Source organism: Drosophila virilis, chromosome 4 (assembly GCF_030788295.1).
Source record: "Drosophila virilis strain 15010-1051.87 chromosome 4, Dvir_AGI_RSII-ME, whole genome shotgun sequence".
NCBI lineage: Eukaryota > Metazoa > Arthropoda > Insecta > Diptera > Drosophilidae > Drosophila > Drosophila virilis.
Genome location: NC_091546.1, coordinates 29,028,847 through 29,054,130, shown reverse-complemented (window position 1 = coordinate 29,054,130; position 25,284 = coordinate 29,028,847). Strand labels below are relative to the sequence as shown.

General features: G+C 37.2%; 1 protein-coding gene across 2 annotated transcripts in view; it reads left to right on the top strand.

Moving 5' to 3' along the window:
* Positions 1-25,284, top strand: part of GATAd (GATA zinc finger-domain containing protein GATAd) — a 90,386-nt gene that overhangs the window by 18,573 nt on the left and 46,529 nt on the right. For both annotated transcript variants that reach the window (XM_032433091.2, XM_002057384.4), the window contains exon 3: positions 9,506-10,445. In XM_032433091.2, coding sequence (XP_032288982.1) covers positions 9,506-10,445 — 940 coding nt within the window. The remainder of the gene's footprint in view (positions 1-9,505; positions 10,446-25,284) is intronic.

The window sequence follows — 25,284 nt, the reverse complement described above, 5'->3', positions numbered from 1 at the left end:
GGTAAGGGTCTGTGACATGAAGACGTGACATTGCTGTTAGTGTTAAATACGAAGGATGTCGTTGTTGCACTTCTCTGATGACCTCTTGATGGCCGACATCGTTGATGTCGCATGTTGCCGTTTGGTCAAAGAGAATGCCCTTAAGGCAGTGGATATTGACTAAGTTAGTTTGTTTAAATGTGTTTTCGCATATAAATGTCTAATTGACTTTGGGACATTTGTTTTCAAGGTACAAGATTTGACCGTTTTGATCGTACAAGATGACGTTTGGTGGTGTGGTCTAACGGTAGAGGGACAATGTGTGCTAATTTATATACTTGTTTGTTACATATCGGAATTTTTACATGGAACGTTATATTAAAGTTATTTATGTAAGTTTCTAATGTTAACAATCTATATAAGTGTTCATCGGATTCTACTAAGACATTTTGTCTTGAAATAAATTCGTTTAAAAATCTAATTTCTTTTTCGGATAGTATGAATTTAGGTATTATATTCAATTTGGTTAGCAGAATACTTTCTGCTATATTATCTATGTAGTTGTATAATACGTCTATAACTGCAATTACTATTTTGTCCTTTTTATACCCTGAACCCATTAAAAATGGGTATAAGGTTATTTTGTATTTGTGCAAAATCCAAATGTATGTAACAGGCAGAAAGAAGGATCTCCGACCCCATAAAGTATATATATTCTTGATCAGCACCAATAGCCGAGTCGATCTAGCCATGTCCGTCTGACTGTCCGTCCGTCCGTCCGTATGTATGAACGCAAGGATCTCAGAACCTATAAGAGCTAGAGACTTGAAATTAGATGAATTAGTTCCCGCGCAGATCGAGTTTGTTTCCGATGATCGATAACTTACTCCGTTTCCAAGCAATCGATAAAAGTCGATACCAATATCGTGTTTTTCGAGCAAATTGGGTAAATAATAAGAGCTAGAGCCACCAAACATGATATGTTGCTTCTAGAATATTATAGATATTTCAAGTATCTTTTATTTCATACCTATCGTCACCTCCCCGCTACCACCCCACAGCTATAAATCAAGCTTATAAACCAAGTTTAATTGCCAACCGATTTAAGCCGCATTTTAAATGCAATTGACGTTTTCAGAATACACAAATATTCTATGGTACAATAAGATATACTGTAGAAAATTTCATAAAGATCGGTTAAGAAAAACCAAAGTTATAAGCAACTGGGCAATTGAATGGGGCAGCAGCTTTAAGAATTTCTGTATACATGTACACACACAAATTCTTGCGCGTCTGCTTCGCATTCTAACAGCATGGTAATTGCATCTCTTTTTTGTAATGTTAGTTCCTTTTTTTATCATAAGTACTTAGTTGTTGGTGTGGCTGCTGAGTAGAGGCATAGCAGGTTGTGCGGTCTGTCGCAAGTTCGAGCCCTACCGGGGAAAGTATTATTTTTTTTTTGCTGTTGAGTAGAGTCGACAGCAAGTAATGCGGTCAGTTGCAAGTTCGAGCCCTGCCAAGGGAACTTTTTTTTTATTAATTTATTTGGTGTTGGAATAAGAGGGTTCAGGGTATCCCCTAGTCGGGAGCTCCCGCCTAGAACCTCTTAATTATTGAAAAATAAGGAAGTAAAGATTTCAGCTTGTGTTCCAACTTTGAATACAGTCTGTACTTTGAATTCGTTTAAAGGTTTGTTGGTAATAGGAATCGTATTAATGTTATTCTTGTTTATGGGGAAAACAGCGTCGTTAATATCTACGTCGGCTACTACGTTTTGGGGTCCTTTCTTGTATATTATCTCGTACTCGAGTAGCTGTAGTTTCCATCGAACCAATTTTGAAATTGGTTCTTTGAAGTTCATAAGCCAAGTCAATGGCCTTTGATCCATAACTATTTAGAATTTCTGTTCTTATAAGTAGGGGGAAAATGTTTTGTAGCCCAGATTATAGTTAACATTTCTTTTTTTACAGTTGAATAATTTAACTCTGGTAAGGTTCTGCTAGTGAAAGACACCGGTTTGTCGTGGTTAAGGCTGCCTTGGGACAAAACTGCCCCAATAGCGATATTACTAGCGTCCTTAGTAAGTATAAAAGGGTTTTGAAAATCTTTTTGCAAGTTTCAAATGCTTTAGTATATTCCTCACTTATTTTTACTGTGGCTGTGCCTTTAAGTTGTTGTGTCAAGAGTTTAGTGATTGCTGCGAAATCTTTTATGTACTTTCTATAGTAACCGAGCAGTCTTAGGAAGGATTTGATTTGGCGTCTGGTTTTTGGCATAGGGAATTCTTTAATGGCGATTAACTTGTTGGGGGTAGGTTTTATACCAGAATCGGTTACTACGTGTCTTAGGTATTCGATTTCTTTTCTGAAAAATTCAAAATTTTCTGGTTGAAACTTTAAATTTGTTCTATTCAACCTGTCGAATACTAACTTTAGGTCGTGAGTTATTCTTAGAGTGAAGATGAAAAGACTCTAATGTCGTCAAGATAGATAAAACAACAGTTGCCGTTAAGGTCTGCTAAGATGTTTTCTAACACCCTTTGGAAGGTGGCTGGGGCGTTGGAAAGCCCGAAGGGCATTCGTACAAATTCAAAATGTCCTCCTATTGTCGAAAAGTCTGTTTTGCTAATATCCCGTGGATCCATCTCAACTTGGTGGTATCCGCTAGCTAGCTAAAGCCGTAAAGTATTTGAGTCTACCTATCCTGCCAAGAACATCGTTGATGTTTGGCATGGGGTACTTATCTTTCATGGTTTTTTCATTTAGTTTTCTACAGTCGATCACTAGTCTCCATTTCTTATTATTTGAACCGTCGGGTTTCTTTGAAACTACGAAAATTGGTGCTCTCCATGGGGAATGACTGTGTCTGATTATATCTTGTTCTAAAAGTTTTGTGATGTCTCTGAATTTCTTGACTGTCTATAAGGCTGCATCGGAATGGTTTTGTATGCAATTTGCAAATTTCGTCTGTAGTCTGTATTCTATGTTTGACCAAGTTAGTGAAGGTGAGGTTGTCTCTCTCTCTTGATAAAAAAGTTTAGGGAATTTTTCGCAGTGCTGTTAACTCTTCAGCGTTTAGATGGTCTGTACGTAGTTGGGTAAGTATATTGATAGCGTCCTTTGGTTTATTATTATTATTAATTTTGGATATGGCATTTATCTCAATGTAATCGTTCTTGATGTATTTATTGACTTGTAATTCTGAGTCTAGGCATAAATTGTTGTTTTTTTTTTTTTTCCATAAGACTGAAATTGTTTTTGGCTGGTACAGTCTTCCAAATATGAGGACATCTTCGGAAATCTTTGTGGTTTCGCATCAAAATGCGCCGTTAGCGATGCTGACGGGCAGTTTTACTATGTTCTTGGACGATTCGTCCAAAATGTGAAGTTCTGAAGTTGTATTGTTTTCTATGTGCATCTTAATGGTGAAACGTTGAGTCTCTAGTGTTAATTTGGAGATATTGACTACTGAGCTCACACTTGTCAATTATTATATTATTATATTATATATATATATATATATATATATATATATATATATATATATATTATATATATATTTTGTTTATTTTATTTTTTTTATTTTATTTTATTTTAATTTTTTATTTATTTGAATTTATAAGATTTCCTTTATTGGCTGTCTTTTGTGTTGTCTTGTTGATTTTTTTTACCACTATTCTGTTGTATCACACGATTTACAAATACAGGCGTCGGACTGCCGCTTTGACTATTACCGAACGTTTCAGTGACCTGTTCGGTCCATTTCGTGTCGCGTCCAGCATGTCGATGTGTTCGATCGACTTGCTAAGTGACCTCTTCACCACAGATCTGATCCGCGTCCAGCGTTCGGTGCAACTCGCGGTTGTCACTTAGCCACGCGGCTGGCTATGCACCAACTATTTGCCACCATCGCTCTTTAAACGCAACGAACCGCACACGTTGCTGCTACCAAAAGTCCGCATCGAACAAGTTGTTTGGTTTGATACGTATATATACAGCGATGTGTGGGCGTGTGGCCTGACGCTACATTAAGCAAAACGTTTTATTATTTTTATATATTTTGCGCATTCTTATTTCTTGCTTTGATTTTTGGTATTTATTTGTTGGTGTATAATTTGTTTACTTTATATCAATTTATTTATTATTATATTTTTTTTGGTTTTATATTTTTATTTAGGCATAGTTTAACTTGAATACTTTTAAATGGTATACAACAATTTCACCGCACTTTCACAAGGTTATCAGATAATGTAATCTCGATAACTTACAAAATTAGACTTAGTGTAAGGTTCATTCTTATTCCTTGGTTTTGGGATCGTCCTCAGGATTGTAGTTGTGTCCGTAGAGCAGCTGCGCCAGTTACCAGTATCGTCAAGGCGATGAGGTCATGTATGTATATATATGTTGATTCGATCTAACTGAATTCAATAAACACTGCAATGTTTCTTTGAATGTTCCAAACTGAACTAAATATCTATTCCAAGAATTTCGGTATACATGTACACACACACATTCATGCGCGTTTGCTTCGAATTTATCAACGGAATTGCAAGTGTGATTGTTTTCTTTACTGCTATTTTAATTCATTTTTTTCTCAATAAGACTCAATTATTGGTGTGACTGCAGCGTAGAGGCAGTGGTAAGTGGTACGGTCAATTGCAAGTTCGAACCCTGCCAAAGGAATTTTTTTTTATTTTATTTTTATTCTTTTAAACGAGCGCGTTTCGCGATCTGCATTTGGTGTTGGAATTAGAGGGGTCAGATCGGGAGCTCCCGTCTAGAACCTCTTACTTGTTACAATTAAACCTTACAAAATCGCGACAAATTGGTGTTTCATCAACTTTTAGATGAAGCCATTTATTTTAGGACAAACAACATATTTATTGACTTCACCAAAAGGATAATTTGGTTGTTTATAGTTGAGCTCTTGACAAAATTGTTGCGTGTCTTGCGTGTCTTTCGTTTGGAATATTACTATTTGTTTTATTAACCTGTTTATTAGTTCTAATGTTAAGCTAGCCGGCTGAAGGTAAGTAATTGCTTTCTTAAAAAACAATAAAATCCAAAATCTCATGAAGAGATCTAACAGCAGTATTAATAAGCAAAACTCTGCAAATTAACCAAAGACGATGTCCTCTTAAAAACGTTCAGTGGTCGACTCCCAAACGTCGCCTAAACCTACCAATAGAGGCAGCTTTCCGAATGCAGATGCAACTGGAGGTTATTAAAGCTAACCCAATATGCAGCACTATTTATAGGGTAGGCAACAGGTGCAGCAGAAACGAGCACAAACGCATGATGCGTATCAACATCAGCATCTCAACAATCGGTCTACTCAATTACAGACCATCCCGAATGAATTTTATTTATTACTCTATGTAATGTAATGCAAAAACAAATGCTAAGCATGCAAACCCAAATATGGGATTTGCTCAACACGCGTAATTAACAATAAACTCTCTGGTTTGCAACGGCAATTGTGTTTCCACAAAAATGAGCGAAGTGGATCGTTTAGCGCAAAGCTACGGAATTGGCATAAAATTCTCTGCGAAGCCAGACTACTTGGAACTCGACTCCTAAACTTCAGACATCCATACCGTTTTTGCCTTGGCGGCCGAGTTTGGAACGACAAGAGTAGGCTTTGGTGAGGCCAGCGGTGCGACGTTTGTCCTATCCTCAAATTTGAACAAATTTTGCGACAGGTTGTCCCACAAGATACTCATGCAGAGCTTATAGCAACCCAAACTATCCGGACTTCGCTGTATACAAAAAATCCCTCAATGGAAGCTCATTGGATCATCTCCCATTAATTATCACACTCAACTCCGCCGCACCATAAAATTCTCCTGCAGAGAGCCTCATTAATCGCAAAACAAATCTAGAAAAATTTAAGCGATGCGATCCCGACATGGAGCTGAATTCTTGTACAGATATAGACGATGCCTTGGAAATATTCACAATCAAAATTCGCAAAACCGCTCTGTAAGTTCGCCACACCGTCTCCAGGCCTTCTCAAGAGGCCTTCCCCTGAACTACGCCGCCCCCTTTCGAAGAAACGCAACCGAAAAGTTTTCATCCGCTCCCAGCATTTAGTCAACAAGACCAACAGGTACAGGGTGGACCATTAAGGAGGCGTTACTATCACACCGTGCTGCCTGCTTTGCTCTGCTTTCCGCTCCAATTTACCTCGTCGAAAATATCTTGTATAGTAAAGAAGGTTAATTCCTAAAAAGCCCTGGGAAACGACTAGGTCTGCAACAGAACATTGAAGGCTCTTGCTGAGAATGCGATGCTCTTCCTCGTGATAGTCTTCAACGCGATTTTAAGAGTGCAATAATTCCCGTCTTCGTGAAAGTTTGTCACCGTATCGATAATCTCCCTTCCTGAAATGTGGGCCTTTGTCCTATAGGCCGATAAGTTTCCAGTCATAGATCTCGAAGGCTTAGAAGTGGCCGGTCACGTCTAGGTCAGCCGTTTGATTTAAATAAGTACTGTAATGCAGTCTTTATCGCCGAGCAGGCCTTTGACCGAATATGACAACTGGGGCCTAGTTGAAATCTTTTCTACCCTCACCTTTCTTCGAAGTCATGAAATCCTTCCCGGGATCAACAGCCATTTATTCCGTTTTGGTAGGCGTACCCCAAAGTAGTTTTCCTATCCTGTTCTTACTATTTAGATCATACATACCGGTCCGTGACGCGGACGAGTTGCGAATTGATCCAAAACGATGATTGCCAATAAAATTAAATATCAATGTCACGATATCTCTTCGACCAGTGACTAACTTTTAGACTTAACATCACGTCAGTATTTAATAGCTGCCGAACTAAAATCACCAGCCTATATTGGCTGCTGAACAAAAAGAGCAAGCTTTCCGTCAACAATCAGCGCACAGTGTAGTTGAGTATTATTGCCCCCGTATGGACGCACGGTACTTTGATCTGGGGAATTGCTGCCTAGCCTTAACGTAAGAAAGTAAAAGTCATGCAAGGACCAGATCGCCCTCCACTGATGCCGATACAACGATCGACTGTTGGTTCACAGCAATTGGTTGGCCAGACCCCCGGGCTACAGGTACACCTATCCGTTGTCTCAAAAGGCGCGAGTTTGGCCTTCCACAAGGGAGTCCACTTCGCGGGAGGCGTTCCGTAGATCACCTAATGCTGTTAATTAAACAAAAGGCGACACCTAACTGATGCTAAGCTCATTATAGGATACTCTGAGTTGTGATTAGCACTTGATAAATTTTAAACTAGATAAAAAAAAAAACAGATTTTTTATCGAATAGGCTAATGTTTAATAGTTGGAGTTTGGCATTCGTAATGTAATGAAAACATTAGAAACGTCAATCCAAAAAGATATAATTATGTTTAAAAATAATTTATAATAGAGAATAAATTTGTATGGGCGCAAAATTTAATTATGATCACGACAACTGCAGACTGACTTAACCACTCAAAAATAATATGATGTCTGGGGCTAGAGTGCTGCTTCGGGTGAGGTCGCTTCTTTGCATAGTAGATATAATCTGGCAAACTGTTTATTGGGTTGAATTGGTGAATAGGCAAACATTGTAAGCTTTACGGCTGGGCGTTGTGCTTATGATAATCCAGTGTTCATGTTGGCAGCTGTGAGGTTCCTTCAACAGTGTTAACTCTATTGTTAGTCGTGAACAAAGATTACAGCTGTTGAGTTATTGCAATAATATGATTATATTCATTAGAGGTATACAGACATGTGTGAGGTATCGTTAATTGAGTTATTGTCATTGCTCTAGGCTGCATTATCATATCAGTTTGCTCGGGTTGTCCTTTCAGAAGTTAGCTCTACAATTTATATTTAAAAATGGAAAAAGTGCTATTTGGTTATTGGTAAATCGTGAAGCATGTATATATTTTTTTATTGTGTAAAAACCAAAGCCCAAGACTGGCACTAAATTTTTTTTTTAATTTTTAATGTTACCGTTGAATTATAAAAAAAAAATAGAAAAATGTTTGTGTATGCTAAGCTGTTCGAAAATTTGTATATCTCGATTCGTACCGTTTTAATGGACACTAAGCTCGATTACCGATTTTTATACCCTGAACCCATTAAAAATGGGTATAAGGGTATTTTGTATTTGTGCAAAATCCAAATGTATGTAACAGGCAGAAAGAAGCATCTCCGACCCCATAAAGTATATATATTCTTGATCAGCGCCAATAGCCGAGTCGATCTAGCCATGTCCGTCTGACTGTCCGTCCGTCCGTCCGTATGTATGAACGCAAGGATCTCAGAACCTATAAGAGCTAGAGACTTGAAATTAGATGTAGGTGCTCCTAATTCCCGCGCAGATCGAGTTTGTTTCCGATGATCGATAACTTACTCCGTTTCCAAGCAATCGATAAATCGATATCGATATCCTGTTTTTTGGGCAATTTTGGTAAATAATAAGAGCTAGAGTCACCAAACTTGACATATAGCTTCTAAAATAGAATATATATATGCATTTGATGTTGGAAGAAGAGGGTTCAGGGCATACCCTAGTCGGGAGCTTCCGACTAGAACCTCTTACTTGTTTTTATTTAAACTCGATCCGCATGACCCGAAGGAAGAGCTATATATATAAGATCTTTACTTCTTATAGAATCCAAGATTGACCCATTATACATACGGGAAATTGGATAGACATACAAATGAACATGAGTAGACTGAATTGACAATTAATGCTGCTGAGCGGCAATGCTTCCTCTACCTGATATCTGTGTTGAAAACATCGTCATACTATTTTTTCCATTTTCATTGGGCGCAGAGTGTAAAAATAATGCTTAATGTAAATACATATATATATATATGTACCTATTAATATCCTCGCTATAAAAATAACAACATGGACGTTGGTAAAATAATATATTTAATTAGAATTACGGTAATAATAATAATAATGTTACTTCCTTATAACCACTGTCCACTGGTTTAAGAAATGTCACATCTTCAAATTTCACATATTGATGGTCCACCGGTTGTCGGTAACATGTGAGTGGAAAAAGTACCGCTTCTTTAAATAAACAGCTGATCAAATTGCTTTAATTTACATAAGCGCCGTAAAATTTTTCTTCCATAACTCAAAAATTGCGCTCTCCAAGTTAGGGCTCCATTTTAGGTACTCTTTTCGATATTTCGCCATGTTTAAATTTAAAAAACAGTGGGCTTATTCTAATTTTAAATTTCTTATTTAAAGTTGATACTTGCCTTCGCTGATATATCAGCTGTTTATGGTTACCATACTTTCACATTTTTCACAACATCGATAGAAATCTCGATTAATCATCGCAAAAAACAGGAAATGTTTGAGAAGAATTTATACATATTTTTAAAATATGTGACACTTTTGAAAGATGTGTTAAATGTGTTTTCTTATCGGGAAATACGCAGGCCGCATTTCACATATACAAAAATGTCACATTTTCAGAAATGTGTTCAGTGGACAGAGGCTATTATTTGCATTGACGTATTTACCACTGATCATTTAATACTTTTTTTTCTAGAATTCAAACAAGTTGGAAACAAAATTGGATGCAATTTTAAAATCTTCATCTGAAGCAATTGCTGCGAAGGCACTGACTGAGCTGAGCAAATCTTCAAAAAGTAGATACAGCCAACGGCAACTAACATATGATAACAGTATGAAGTCTTCAAAGGAAAAAGGACGCCAGAACGAAAATAAAATTAATGATATTCAAACGCCTTTGATATATTCAAATTTGTTGGAAAGTCCACAACAGCCAGTAAACACAATTGAACGAGAATCAATTCTAGTTAAACACAATGTAACTGCGGCAGATAAATCCAAAAAGGCGGATGTATCTTTCGAATTAGATAATGGTGTGGAACTACATACTAAAGTTTCAGATGTTGAACAATACAAGAATTTGCAACAGCAATTAGAGACTGCAGCAGTACTTATGGATATAAGTAAAAAAATTGTCATATCGCCTCCATGTTCGAATCCTCAATCTCCTTGCGTTTCTGCATTTGTAGATACAAGTATTAAAAGTTCTGTGATAAAATCAAAACGTCCATCTATTAATAATGATGTGCAAGAGGGCATTGAAATAGACTTATCTGTCAAAAAAGTGAAAAGGGAACACAGCAGTCAAATGAATAATCCAACAACAAGTAACCTTTCCCAATCTCAAATACTTGATATCGATGCAAGTCATATGAGGAATGATGGAAACTTAAGGAAGTATAGTATTACTCTAAATGAAGTTGGCCCTTCTAGCTACCAACTGAACACCAAAAATCTGCATACCGAAAGTATTGCTTCTGGTTTATCGGTTTCTGAGGACAGCTCTGATTCAAATAAATTAGAAATGGATATCGCATCTGCTATGTATGACAGAAAGACTCCAGAGAGCGTAAGTTCTGACCATGCGACAGATGCTGTTACTACTCAACTGTGGCAAGCATTAGCTCGCTCGGCTGGTAAGTTTGAATACAAAGAATTTAGGACAATTATTAACTAACAAATGAAGTTTGAGATCTAAGAACACGAAAACTCTTATTTATATATTTGTGTCAAGAAATGCTAACTATATTCTCTTAAACTTAACTTCTTTTATCTTGCGGACGGACAAGTTTATTTAAGATTCTAGACGCCTATTTTCGTTGATGACCACTAATGGAACGCCAATGTCTTTAGGGACCTCACGCGTGCCTCATTATGCACCCGTCACTCGTCTTATGGTCTTTGAGTCTTGTCAGCAAAACCGATATCTTGGCTCAAGAGCCACTTTAGCTTAATTTCAGCCTTTGTTTCAGACCGAAGTCTAAACATTTTCAAACCTCTTTAGGTATTTTTTTCATTGGCTCGTTCACATATATTCCTGTTTTCTAATGCCGTGTCGTCTGCAAAAATGAAAGGAGTTACTTGATGGATATGTCAGTATCAGTGGCTTGTTATTAGTGTACAGGTTACACAATGTGGAGCCCTGCTCTAAGATGCTTCGGCAAAGATATGGTTTTTATACCCTGAACCCATTAAAAATGGGTATAAGGGTATATTGTATTTGTACAAAATCCAAATGTATGTAACAGGCAGAAGGAAGCATCTCCGACCCCATAAAGTATATATATTCTTGATCAGCACCAATAGCCAATTCGATCTAGCCATGTCCGTCTATCTGTCCCTCCGTCGGTCCGTCCGTCCGTCCGTACGTATGTATGAAGGCAAGGATGTCAGAACCTATAAGAGCTAGAGAAATTTTAGATGTAGATGCTCCTTGTTCCCGCGCAGATAGAGTTTGTTTCCGATAATCGATAACTTACTCCGTTTCCAAGTAATCGATAAAAATCGATATCGATATCCTGTTTTTTGGGCAATTTTAGTAAATAATAAGAGCTAGATTCACCAAACTTGACATATAGCTTCTAAAATAAAATATATATATGCATTCGATGTTGGAAGAAGAGGGTTCAGGGTATTCCTTAGTCGGGAGCTCCCGACTATAACCTCTTACTTGTTTTTTGTGTAAAAGGTATATCCTGGATGACCTGGAACATTTTGTCGTTTAAAATGTTGGTATAGCTATGCCACTGCCTGTCAAATAAGTGCCTCAAGTAGCCCGGAATGTACTCCATTAAGCTGCTGGTGGACTTAAGTCGGCTAGTAAGCGGTCTATATATAATATATTTTAAAACACATTTATACATTTCTCCCAAAATGTATAAAAAAAACTTATTTTAAAAGCTTGTGTATTCAGAAAGAAGTTGCTTAACATTTAATTCCGATAGTATGGGCAGGAGGAAAAATCAGCTCTGCCGCTCCGAAAGTTAAGCAATAGGAAGCAATTACTTTGTGTGTTGTGAATAAATGCATCATTAAGTATGTACCTGCATAAGCATTTGGAAATTCATATTGAGCACTATTTTACTTGATTTTAATTCATGCTCTATTGTTTATTTTGGAAAGCACGTCTGTTCAATAAGGAGATTTTTATTGTTCATAAGCATATTACACATGCTTTTGTCATTTTACCTTAAGCACTGTTAGTGCGCACTTAACACCAAATACCAAACTGAACGCTGCATAACACACTCCGACCATGCTTGGCAGAAACTAATTTCTTCATCTCACACCATATTGAATAACAGTACCTTCTATCAATCAATAATATTCAAAAATAATAGTTAGAATTTGTTTTATATTCGGCACATATATATTGGCGGTTGACATAGAATTGCACACTCCATGGCCGCGCATGCAACTCAGCCAGTAGCCACATTTCTCAGTGTGAGTGATGTATGATGTGATGATGTGAGTAATGTATTAAGCAGGCCAGCCTCTTCACGCATTGACATATGCATAAGTTTGCTTCTTTACAAAAAAGAAAAACCATTAGATACGCTAAGCCAATTAAAATTTCTTAAATTAATTCATTTATTGTATTGCCACTAGAGATGCGACTCACAATTTCTAGAACTCTCGATTTGGCGGCTGCCTATACAATTGGCAAATCTTAAAATTACATGAAGACCAAAGAAATCGATAAATGCAATATTTCAGTACAAATACTTTAATACATGTTAAGAATTATTTATAAACCTAAACATTTCTATATAAAATTGTACAAACCTTAAAGATCCAAATAAAAAATGATCAAAAGCAGTTCCGTCTGCAGCAAGAGTAACTGCCAAATCACCGAGTCTAAAGGAACTAACAACAATACAATAAAAATTAATTAAATGCCTTCGGTGGATTCATTGCAAGCACACGTTTGTAAAAAGACCGCCACAACGGCAAGGGGCAAACCGATGCTTAAAGAGGCAATATAGACAATATATTCTAAGAGATGGTCTTCGACCTACGCCAAAACACGAGATGAACGCTGTCGCGGATACAGGCTATAGCAGTAACACACAGTGCTCTGACGGCAAGGGGTGGCCTCCGAACGCTAGTAATCGCGCTACTAGAGAAAATATTAAAATATTCGAAGCGATATTCTCTCGCGTTTCGCAGCCCATCAAACACCTGCGGAGCACCTAACTCTTTCAATTATTATAGATGCAGTTTCCATAAACTATGCGAATTTCCGGGCTGAAAGCGGGGTACAAGCCGTATCTTGCCATTAAGTGGCCTGTAACCCTTATAAGAAAAACATTATCTTGAAGCATTAATCGAATTTTTTTATTTTAGTTTGAGATTCCTTTAATTTTGTAATCCTCACCATATTGCCCTGCTGGAAGACGTGTGGCACTAATGCCTTCTCTTAAGAGTTCGATTTTTATACTAACGTTATGTCATGAAATGTTTAAAGCTTAAGAAGAGACTTCTCCGACCACATTAACATCTGTTATTCTAAATAGTCTTTTAATTTTAAAGTTATCCTGAAACTTTTCATAAGTCTGTTCTTCGGTTGCAGGCAGTAAAACCGGTCGGATTCGATAACTATATCTATACTTGGTATAAAAATTGTCATTGGCAAAGTTGGTTGTGTTACGAAAAACAATTGTTTTTCAAAATGTCTGTACCAGACTCTTCATTTATAAGTTTCCTTACAAAACGGCGGACCACTTTATCATATATCTGCAATAGAAACGATCGGTTGAATATTGAGTTATTTCTGTTTTCCAAAATATTTTCACTAATCTAAGCATTTACGAGCTTCACTATTCTACTATCTACATACCTTGCGTAAGTCAAATCTTTACAATGGTATTACATGGCGCCGTTGCTATATTTTGCTAGAATTGTTTTTACGAAGGACGCATATGCTCTTAAATATTATGGTCTGCCATAGAAGGTTCACGAAACGCGTTCCTGTTTTGTATTATCCTGACGAATTGTTCAATGGCAAATACCTTCAGCTCTGTCTTGCGTCATGTTAAAAATTGTCATGTTGGGAAATTGTTAAGTCTATCTCCATAAATAAACGTATTTAACCTATCTGATCAACGCACAACCTAAGCCGTAATAACTAGAAACCCAAAAATGTTGACTGTTGTCAGATTATGTGAAGGAGGGGCACGCTCAAATAGAATTTTGTGCAATTCTAAGTAGTTCTGGGGTGTGTTTAGGTTGATCTGATCGATCTATAATTGATTTCAACTGTGGTAAACTGTCTGAAAGCAGTAATTGTTTAACATTCAAACGGTTTCAAATTTATTTTCAGAGATGTTAATTCATTTTAGACGTACTTCCCTTTTTTTTTTTTGCAAAATTTACCTTTTTTTGGATGATAAATGCGGGTCAAACGTTTAATGTGCGATAAAGTGTAAACAAATTTTATATTTAACACTTTTTGCAAAAGCACATTTACTTTTCTGTTTACCATCGGCTTTAAATTTATTTTCAGAGATATTTGTTAACATTTAAAAAAAAAAGTTTTTTGCGATGTCTATTGCTCTTGGTGTAATGAACGACAATTCTTTTTTCGGTTTCAATATTCACAAGAATATCATCGCCGTAATGTGTTGATTTCAACGTTGGGTTCTATATTCGATGAACGTTAAATATATTTTCAAATAGAAGTATAGTTAAGATATTAGGGGCAATATTTAATTTTTAATAAGCTGAAACTGCCCAAAAATGAATATTTAAATTGTTAAACACAAAACATTCCAGGCAAGGCCGTGTATATGGTAGCGAAAATCTCCGAGCAGTTGAACAGCAATTAAGTGAGATTCACTTTCTGGACACTTTAGAAATATTTTTGTTAAGTCGATTCATAGTAAGATCTTATTTAAAACAGATCCCACTCAGCTTGGTAAGAAACATCCCTATTTTGAAATTCCGAGCCAAGGCGCATGTACTTGGAATTCATGGATAAACACTTAACGCTCACATGTCTGAAATAGAAAATCAGATTCCAAATAATCCACACTACTTCATTCCGCATCCGTGTGTCTTAAGACAAATCACATATACTATGTTTTCGAAGTGTATTTTTGAACTTCGTCTCAAATTGCGTTAAATGACCTTTTTAAAGTTTGACCGAACATTCAAGAGAAGCTAAATTCGACTCTGCTTCGCTTTAGGCCCCACAAATGTGCATTGACAGGTGGCATCAAAAATATATATAAAGCAAATCGATATTTCCAGTTTTAAGTGTGGGAATCTGACTATTTGAGGTTCTTTAGGTTACTGTAACACTGTAACTAACGGCACTGCGCCGTTTTTGGCAATGCGGATGAATCAATGAAAAGGTCCGCGAATTCGCATCGAAAGTGGATTTGATTTCATACCACCAAGAGTTCTGCTCATCGGGGTTCGGTGATAGGCAGGTGTGAAGACAGCAGTGGACCTACTCCTAAGGACGGTAGACAGCCTGCTGCTAAAGGCCGTAGAGCTACTGTTGACTCTAGTCGCAGTAGAAGCCGTGCTCAATTCTACGCCAATTCGCTAATCAAGGACGCATACGATAGCGAGGCTCTAGCGCCATGCAACCTACTGGTGGAAGGCTCATTAAGGGCTCTGCCAGCAGGTTTTCATCTGCTTGAATCGATTGCGAGTAGTCTCATTGCTCAAGCAACAGTCTTGGTGACAATGGTCAAAAGAGTATGTGCTAGAACTCCAATTGCAGAACAAGTGGCAAACGACATCGTGGAAGAGCTGGTGGTCGTCGCCGAGGACACATTGCCGCCCTAGAAACGTAACGGCGGTGCACCCAAGGGAGGAAGGGATCATTAGGTTGCTAGAAGTGAGCACGGCCAGTTACAAAAATTTAAAAGACCAAACCACAAATTGGCACGACTGACTGTTGAATGAAACCCACATACGCTTTATTTCGTTGGATTTTGCCACATATCTGCGCGATCATGAATATAATTTGTTTAAAAATTTTGTTCTGGCGTAAGTTTTCTTTAAGGCGGAGCGAGACCAGACTTGAGGATTTGTAATTCGTCCCCGGAGCAAATTCGCCTCGATTCGCTACCATAGTACAATTCATCCTTAAGATTTATTTCGAATTTTTTCATTACTTACCTTTCCTTTATGCGCTATTTCAAATAACAGTGGACTAGGAAACTTTTTGGTGCTACAAACAGTACCTACAGTACCTATCAACAATTGCAATTGAATATCATTTAGCTGGTAAAGTTCAGCAAGACTTGTTGATTGCGCAATCCAATAGAATTTATTTGGCTAATTGGAAACTGGTCATTGCGTTTGTCGCTGATAGCAAAACAATTATTGTTGTTGCTTTCGACAGCGTCGGTTTTACTAGCGCCGTTTGTATCAGTGTATCTGCATGCTCTATTGTTGTTTTTATATACTGAACCCATTAAAAATGGGTAAAAAGGGTATATTGTATTTGTGCAAAATACAAATGTATGTAACAGGAAGAAGGAAGCGTCTCCGACCCCATACAGTATATATATTCCTAATCAGCATTAATAGCCAAGTCGATCTAGCCATGTCCGTCTGCCTGTCCGTCCGTCTGTCTCAGAACCTTTAAGAGCTAGAGACCTGAAATTTAAGATGTTAGAGATCTTCCTAATGCTTGCGCGGATCTAGTTTGTTTCCGATAATCGATAACTTACTCAGTTTCCAAGCAATCGATAAAATCGATATCGACATCCTTTTTTTTTTATAAATTTTAGTAAATAATAAGAGCTGGAGTCACCAAACTTGATTTATTGATTCTAGAATATTATAAATATATATTAAGTATCTTTCATTTTAAACCTATCGCCACCTCCCCGCTAACACGGCAGAGCTTTAAATCAAGTTAATAACCCTACTTATATTTCCAACCAATCTAAGCCACAGTTTTAATGATGACTTCTTATAAGCACACAAATATTCTATGGCAAAATAAGATATAATGTAGAAAATTTCACTAAGATCGGTTAAGAAAAAACCAAAGTTATATGTAACTGCGCAATTGGTATTCAGAAAGAAGTTGCTTAACATTTAATTCCGATAGTATGGGCAGGAGGAAAAATCAGCTCTGCCGCTCCGAAAGTTAAGCAATAGGAAGCAATTACTTTGTGTGTTGTGAATAAATGCATCATTAAGTATGTACCTGCATAAGCATTTGGAAATTCATATTGAGCACTATTTTACTTGATTTTAATTCATGCTCTATTGTTTATTTTGGAAAGCACGTCTGTTCAATAAGGAGATTTTTATTGTTCATAAGCATATTACACATGCTTTTGTCATTTTACCTTAAGCACTGTTAGTGCGCACTTAACACCAAATACCAAACTGAACGCTGCATAACACACTCCGACCATGCTTGGCAGAAACTAATTTCTTCATCTCACACCATATTGAATAACAGTACCTTCTGTCAATCAATAATATTCAAAAATAATAGTTAGAAGAATTTGTTTTATATTCGGCACATATATATTAGCGGTTGACATAGAATTGCACACTCCATGGCCGCGCATGCAACTCAGCCAGTAGCCACATTTCTCAGTGTGAGTGATGTATGATGTGATGATGTGAGTAATGTATTAAGCAGGCCAGCCTCTTCACGCATTGACATATGCATAAGTTTGCTTCTTTACAAAAAAGAAAAACCATTAGATACGCTAAGCCAATTAAAATTTCTTAAATTAATTCATTTATTGTATTGCCACTAGAGATGCGACTCACAATTTCTAGAACTCTCGATTTGGCGGCTGCCTATACAATTGGCAAATCTTAAAATTACATGAAGACCAAAGAAATCGATAAATGCAATATTTCAGTACAAATACTTTAATACATGTTAAGAATTATTTATAAACCTAAACATTTCTATATAAAATTGTACAAACCTTAAAGATCCAAATAAAAAATGATCAAAAGCAGTTCCGTCTGCAGCAAGAGTAACTGCCAAATCACCGAGTCTAAAGGAACTAACAACAATACAATAAAAATTAATTAAATGCCTTCGGTGGATTCATTGCAAGCACACGTTTGTAAAAAGACCGCCACAACGGCAAGGGGCAAACCGATGCTTAAAGAGGCAATATAGACAATATATTCTAAGAGATGGTCTTCGACTTACGCCAAAACACGAGATGAACGCTGTCGCGGATACAGGCTATAGCAGTAACACACAGTGCTCTGACGGCAAGGGGTGGCCTTAGAACGCTAGTAATCGCGCTACTAGAGAAAATATTAAAATATTCGAAGCGATATTCTCTCGCGTTTCGCAGCCCATCAAACACCTGCGGAGCACCTAACTCTTTCAATTATTATAGATGCAGTTTCCATAAACTATGCGAATTTCCGGGCTGAAAGCGGGGTACAAGCCGTATCTTGCCATTAAGTGGCCTGTAACCCTTATAAGAAAAATATTATCTTGAAGCATTAATCGAATTTTTTTATTTTAGTTTGAGATTCCTTTAATTTTGTAATCCTCACCATATTGCCCTGCTGGAAGACGTGTGGCACTAATGCCTTCTCTTAAGAGTTCGATTTTTATACTAACGTTATGTCATGAAATGTTTAAAGCTTAAGAAGAGACTTCTCCGACCACATTAACATCTGTTATTCTAAATAGTCTTTTAATTTTAAAGTTATCCTGAAACTTTTCATAAGTCTGTTCTTCGGTTGCAGGCAGTAAAACCGGTCGGATTCGATAACTATATCTATACTTGGTATAAAAATTGTCATTGGCAAAGTTGGTTGTGTTACGAAAAACAATTGTTTTTCAAAATGTCTGTACCAGACTCTTCATTTATAAGTTTCCTTACAAAACGGCGGACCACTATATCATATATCTGCAATAGAAACGATCGGTTGAATATTGAGTTATTTCTGTTTTCCAAAATATTTTCACTAATCTAAGCATTTACGAGCTTCACTATTCTACTATCTACATACCTTGCGTAAGTCAAATCTTTACAATGGTATTACATGGCGCCGTTGCTATATTTTGCTAGAATTGTTTTTACGAAGGACGCATATGCTCTTAAATATTATGGTCTGCCATAGAAGGTTCACGAAACGCGTTCCTGTTTTGTATTATCCTGACGAATTGTTCAATGGCAAATACCTTCAGCTCTGTCTTGCGTCATGTTAAAAATTGTCATGTTGGGAAATTGTTAAGTCTATCTCCATAAATAAACGTATTTAACCTATCTGATCAACGCACAACCTAAGCCGCTCAAATAGAATTTTGTGCAATTCTAAGTAGTTCTGGGGTGTGTTTAGGTTGATCTGATCGATCTATAATTGATTTCAACTGTGGTAAACTGTCTGAAAGCAGTAATTGTTTAACATTCAAACGGTTTCAAATTTATTTTCAGAGATGTTAATTCATTTTAGACGTACTTCCCTTTTTTTTTTTTGCAAAATTTACCTTTTTTTGGATGATAAATGCGGGTCAAACGTTTAATGTGCGATAAAGTGTAAACAAATTTTATATTTAACACTTTTTGCAAAAGCACATTTACTTTTCTGTTTACCATCGGCTTTAAATTTATTTTCAGAGATATTTGTTAACATTTAAAAAAAAAAGTTTTTTGCGATGTCTATTGCTCTTGGTGTAATGAACGACAATTCTTTTTTCGGTTTCAATATTCACAAGAATATCATCGCCGTAATGTGTTGATTTCAACGTTGGGTTCTATATTCGATGAACGTTAAATATATTTTCAAATAGAAGTATAGTTAAGATATTTGGGGCAATATTTAATTTTTAATAAGCTGAAACTGCCCAAAAATGAATATTTAAATTGTTAAACACAAAACATTCCAGGCAAGGCCGTGTATATGGTAGCGAAAATCTCCGAGCAGTTGAACAGCAATTAAGTGAGATTCACTTTCTGGACACTTTAGAAATATTTTTGTTAAGTCGATTCATAGTAAGATCTTATTTAAAACAGATCCCACTCAGCTTGGTAAGAAACATCCCTATTTTGAAATTCCGAGCCAAGGCGCATGTACTTGGAATTCATGGATAAACACTTAACGCTCACATGTCTGAAATAGAAAATCAGATTCCAAATAATCCACACTACTTCATTCCGCATCCGTGTGTCTTAAGACAAATCACATATACTATGTTTTCGAAGTGTATTTTTGAACTTCGTCTCAAATTGCGTTAAATGACCTTTTTAAAGTTTGACCGAACATTCAAGAGAAGCTAAATTCGACTCTGCTTCGCTTTAGGCCCCACAAATGTGCATTGACAGGTGGCATCAAAAATATATATAAAGCAAATCGATATTTCCAGTTTTAAGTGTGGGAATCTGACTATTTGAGGTTCTTTAGGTTACTGTAACACTGTAACTAACGGCACTGCGCCGTTTTTGGCAATGCGGATGAATCAATGAAAAGGTCCGCGAATTCGCATCGAAAGTGGATTTGATTTCATACCACCAAGAGTTCTGCTCATCGGGGTTCGGTGATAGGCAGGTGTGAAGACAGCAGTGGACCTACTCCTAAGGACGGTAGACAGCCTGCTGCTAAAGGCCGTAGAGCTACTGTTGACTCTAGTCGCAGTAGAAGCCGTGCTCAATTCTACGCCAATTCGCTAATCAAGGACGCATACGATAGCGAGGCTCTAGCGCCATGCAACCTACTGGTGGAAGGCTCATTAAGGGCTCTGCCAGCAGGTTTTCATCTGCTTGAATCGATTGCGAGTAGTCTCATTGCTCAAGCAACAGTCTTGGTGACAATGGTCAAAAGAGTATGTGCTAGAACTCCAATTGCAGAACAAGTGGCAAACGACATCGTGGAAGAGCTGGTGGTCGTCGCCGAGGACACATTGCCGCCCTAGAAACGTAACGGCGGTGCACCCAAGGGAGGAAGGGATCATTAGGTTGCTAGAAGTGAGCACGGCCAGTTACAAAAATTTAAAAGACCAAACCACAAATTGGCACGACTGACTGTTGAATGAAACCCACATACGCTTTATTTCGTTGGATTTTGCCACATATCTGCGCGATCATGAATATAATTTGTTTAAAAATTTTGTTCTGGCGTAAGTTTTCTTTAAGGCGGAGCGAGACCAGACTTGAGGATTTGTAATTCGTCCCCGGAGCAAATTCGCCTCGATTCGCTACCATAGTACAATTCATCCTTAAGATTTATTTCGAATTTTTTCATTACTTACCTTTCCTTTATGCGCTATTTCAAATAACAGTGGACTAGGAAACTTTTTGGTGCTACAAACAGTACCTACAGTACCTATCAACAATTGCAATTGAATATCATTTAGCTGGTAAAGTTCAGCAAGACTTGTTGATTGCGCAATCCAATAGAATTTATTTGGCTAATTGGAAACTGGTCATTGCGTTTGTCGCTGATAGCAAAACAATTATTGTTGTTGCTTTCGACAGCGTCGGTTTTACTAGCGCCGTTTGTATCAGTGTATCTGCATGCTCTATTGTTGTTTTTATATACTGAACCCATTAAAAATGGGTAAAAAGGGTATATTGTATTTGTGCAAAATACAAATGTATGTAACAGGAAGAAGGAAGCGTCTCCGACCCCATACAGTATATATATTCCTAATCAGCATTAATAGCCAAGTCGATCTAGCCATGTCCGTCTGCCTGTCCGTCCGTCTGTCTCAGAACCTTTAAGAGCTAGAGACCTGAAATGTTATGTAAGATGTTAGAGATCTTCCTAATGCTTGCGCAGATCTAGTTTGTTTCCGATAATCGATAACTTACTCAGTTTCCAAGCAATCGATAAAATCGATATCGACATCCTTTTTTTTTTATAAATTTTAGTAAATAATAAGAGCTGGAGTCACCAAACTTGATTTATTGATTCTAGAATATTATAAATATATATTAAGTATCTTTCATTTTAAACCTATCGCCACCTCCCCGCTAACACGGCAGAGCTTTAAATCAAGTTAATAACCCTACTTATATTTCCAACCAATCTAAGCCACAGTTTTAATGATGACTTCTTATAAGCACACAAATATTCTATGGCAAAATAAGATATACTGTAGAAAATTTCACTAAGATCGGTTAAGAAAAAACCAAAGTTATATGTAACTGCGCAATTGGATGGCACAGCTAAGGAAAACATCAAGAATTTGTGTATACATATATACACACACATTCATGCGCGTCTGCTTCGCATTCTATCGGATTCTAACAGTATTGTAATTGCGACTATTTTCTGTGCTGCTATTTTAATTGATTTTTTTTCTCTTAATAATACTTAATTATTGGAGTGGCTGTTGAGTAGAGGCGTAGCAAGTGTTGCGGTCTTTCGCGAGTTCGAGCCCCACCTGGGAAACTTTTCTTTTTTTTTATACCCTGATCCCATTTAAAATGGGTACAAGGGTATATTGTATATGTGCGAAATCCAAATGTATGTAACAGGCAGAAGGAAGCATCTCCGACCCCATAGAGTATATATATTCTTGTTCAGCATCAATAGCCGAGTCGATCTAGCCATGTCTGTCTGTCCGTCCGTATGAATGAACGCAAGGATCTCAGAACCTATAAGAGCTTGAAAGTTTCGATGAAGGTGCTCCTAGTTCCCGCGCAGATCTAGATTATTTCCGATAATCGATAACTTACTCCGTTTCCAAGCAATCGAAAAAAATCGATATCGGTATCCTGTTTTTTGGGCAGAGTTACCAAACTTGACATATAGCTTCTAAAAAAGAATATATATGCATTTGATGTTGGAAGAAGAGGGTTCAGGGTATCCGCTAGTCGGGAGCTCCCGACTAGATTCTCTTACTTGTTTTGATAGTTTGCCTGTTGAGTACAGTCGTCAGCAAGTAATACGGTCACTTTACAACGTCGAACCTTGCCAAGGGAAATTTTTTTTGTGTACCCTGTACCCATCAAAATCGGGTATAAGGGTATATTGTATTCGTGCATAATCCAAATGTATGTAACAGGCAGAAGGAAGCATCTCCGACCTTATAAGGTATATATATTCTTGATCAGCACCAATAGCCGCGTCGGTCTAGCCATGTCCGTCTGTCTGCCTGTCCGTCTGTCCGTATGTATGAACGCAAGGATCTCAGAACCTATAAGAGCTAGAGACTTTTTAGATGTAGGTGCTCCTAGTGCCTGCGTAGATCGAGCTTGCTTCCGTTAATTGATAACTTACTCCGTTTCCAAGCAATCGATAAAAATCGATATCGATATCCTGTTTGGACAAGTTTGGTAAATAATAAGAGCTAGTCACCAAACTTGACATACTGCTTCTAAAATAGAATATATATATATATGCATTTGATGTTGGAAGAAGAGGGTTCAGGGTATACCCTAATCGGGAGCTCCCGACTAGAACCTCTTACTTGTTTAATTTTGTTTTTGTTACTTCAAACAAGCATGTTGCACGAACTGCATTTGGTGTTGGAATAGGAATGTTCAGGGTATTCCCTAGTCGGGAGCTCAAAACGAGTGTCTTCGTCATTTTTTAATAGATTTTACAATATATAATGGAACTATATGCTAAAAGCCTAGTTAAAGAACATAATTTTTTAAATAGCATCACGGACCGATGGAGGTGTTTTATTTGCCAGCTGTCCCCCTCTCACAGTTAATATTGTCAGTGACGCTATTAGAGCCAACATCTAAGCAGAAGAAAGTATTCTTAAGTAAAATTAAAAATAATCTTAATTGGCTATATTAATAGACAAATACAAAAGAAATGTAAGCTAGATGTATAGAGTAGATAGGACAAAGAGAAAAGTAATGCGAAATCACCGAAATCAATTTACAGCCTGTGCGGCAAGCAATACCCCTGCTCATAGGTAGGAATGGTCAGTGACTTTCCGAAGGTATCCTGAAAGCATCGATTTTATTAGGGGTAGGTAAACAAACAATTGAAGACGCCCTAGCAGAAAATGAGATTCTATATCGCCAACAATCAACTTATGTTGAAAGACAACGCCGAGAGTTGTCCTACGGTTGGTTAACGACTGAAGATTAAGAAGAAGCAGCCTGCATGAGTAAGTTGAATACTGCTTTTGCATATGGTCTCCACAGTATAACAATAGTATAACAATCGTATTGAATCTGTTCAAAAACAATTTCTGCATTTTGCCTTACGAGGTTTAAATTGGGAACCTAATCTTCGGTTGCCATCCTACTCCAGCAGACTTCTTCTCAACCTTCCGTCGTTAACCAAACGTAGGACAATTCTCGGTGTTGTCCTTCTACATAAGTTGATTTTTGCGACATAGATTCTCCTTTTCTGCTAGGGCGTCTTCAATTCTCTGTTCCGGCTAGACCAACCAGAAATTATCGCCCCTTATTCCTATCTACGTGCACAACAGACTACGCTATGCACAATCGTTTTCGCGTGCTATGTAAAAATTATAATAGTTTGCATCACGTATTCTCTACCGAACTCTCTCTACCCTTAATAAAATCGTTGCTTTCAGTATACCTTCGGGAAATCGCTGACCATTCCCAGCTATGAGCTGGGGCATAGCTAGCCGGACAGGCTAAAAAATTTTCCCCCACCGGTCGGTGATTTCCCATAACTTCTCTCTTTGTCCTATCTACTTAACACTGTTCATCTAACTTACATTGCTTTACTTTATTAACAATCATCTTACTTTCTTTTTTCCTATTTATTGTATTTTCTTTATTAATATAGAAAATTAGGATTATATTTAATTTTACTTAAGAACACTTTTTACCTACTTACAACCTTCTGTTTAGATGTAGGCTCTAATAGCGTCACTGACAAAATTAGCTGTGAAAAGGGGCACAGCTGGCCGGACTGGCAAATAAAACACCTCCATCGATCGGTGATGCATTTAGAAAATTGTATTCGTTAACTAGGCTTTTTGCATATAATTCTTTTATCTGTTGTATAATCTACTGAATAATGAGGAATACGCTCGTTTTGTCGACCATTAATAAATAAATAAAAAAAAATAACTAAATCCCGAAGCTTAGGGTCCCAAATTTAACCTCGTAAGGCAAAGAGGAGAAATTGCTTCTAAACAGATTCAATACGGTCCTGGCTATTGTTATACTGCGGAGACCAAATGCAAGAGCAGTGTTTAAGGATACGGCAAACAAGATTTATGAATCCAAGTACTTCTTTTGATTCATTAAAAATGGTATCTATATGCAAATTAAAGTTGAGTTTAGAATCTAAAAGAAAGCCCACATCGTCCGCATACATGAATACACGGGCAGGTGATATAACAGAGGGGAGATCATTTATAAAAAGAGTAAAGAGTAAAGGTCCAAGAAAACTACTTTGAGGAACACCAGAAGTAACGTTGTCAGCCTCAACATTACTCTTTGGGTCCTACCTTTTCAATAGGAATTAATCCATAGCACAAGAGACGAAGTGAAACCTATTCGGTCAAGTTGAAAAGTAAAATGTTGAGGTGGTGGACAGAGTCAAACGCCTTACTGAAGTCAGTGAAAA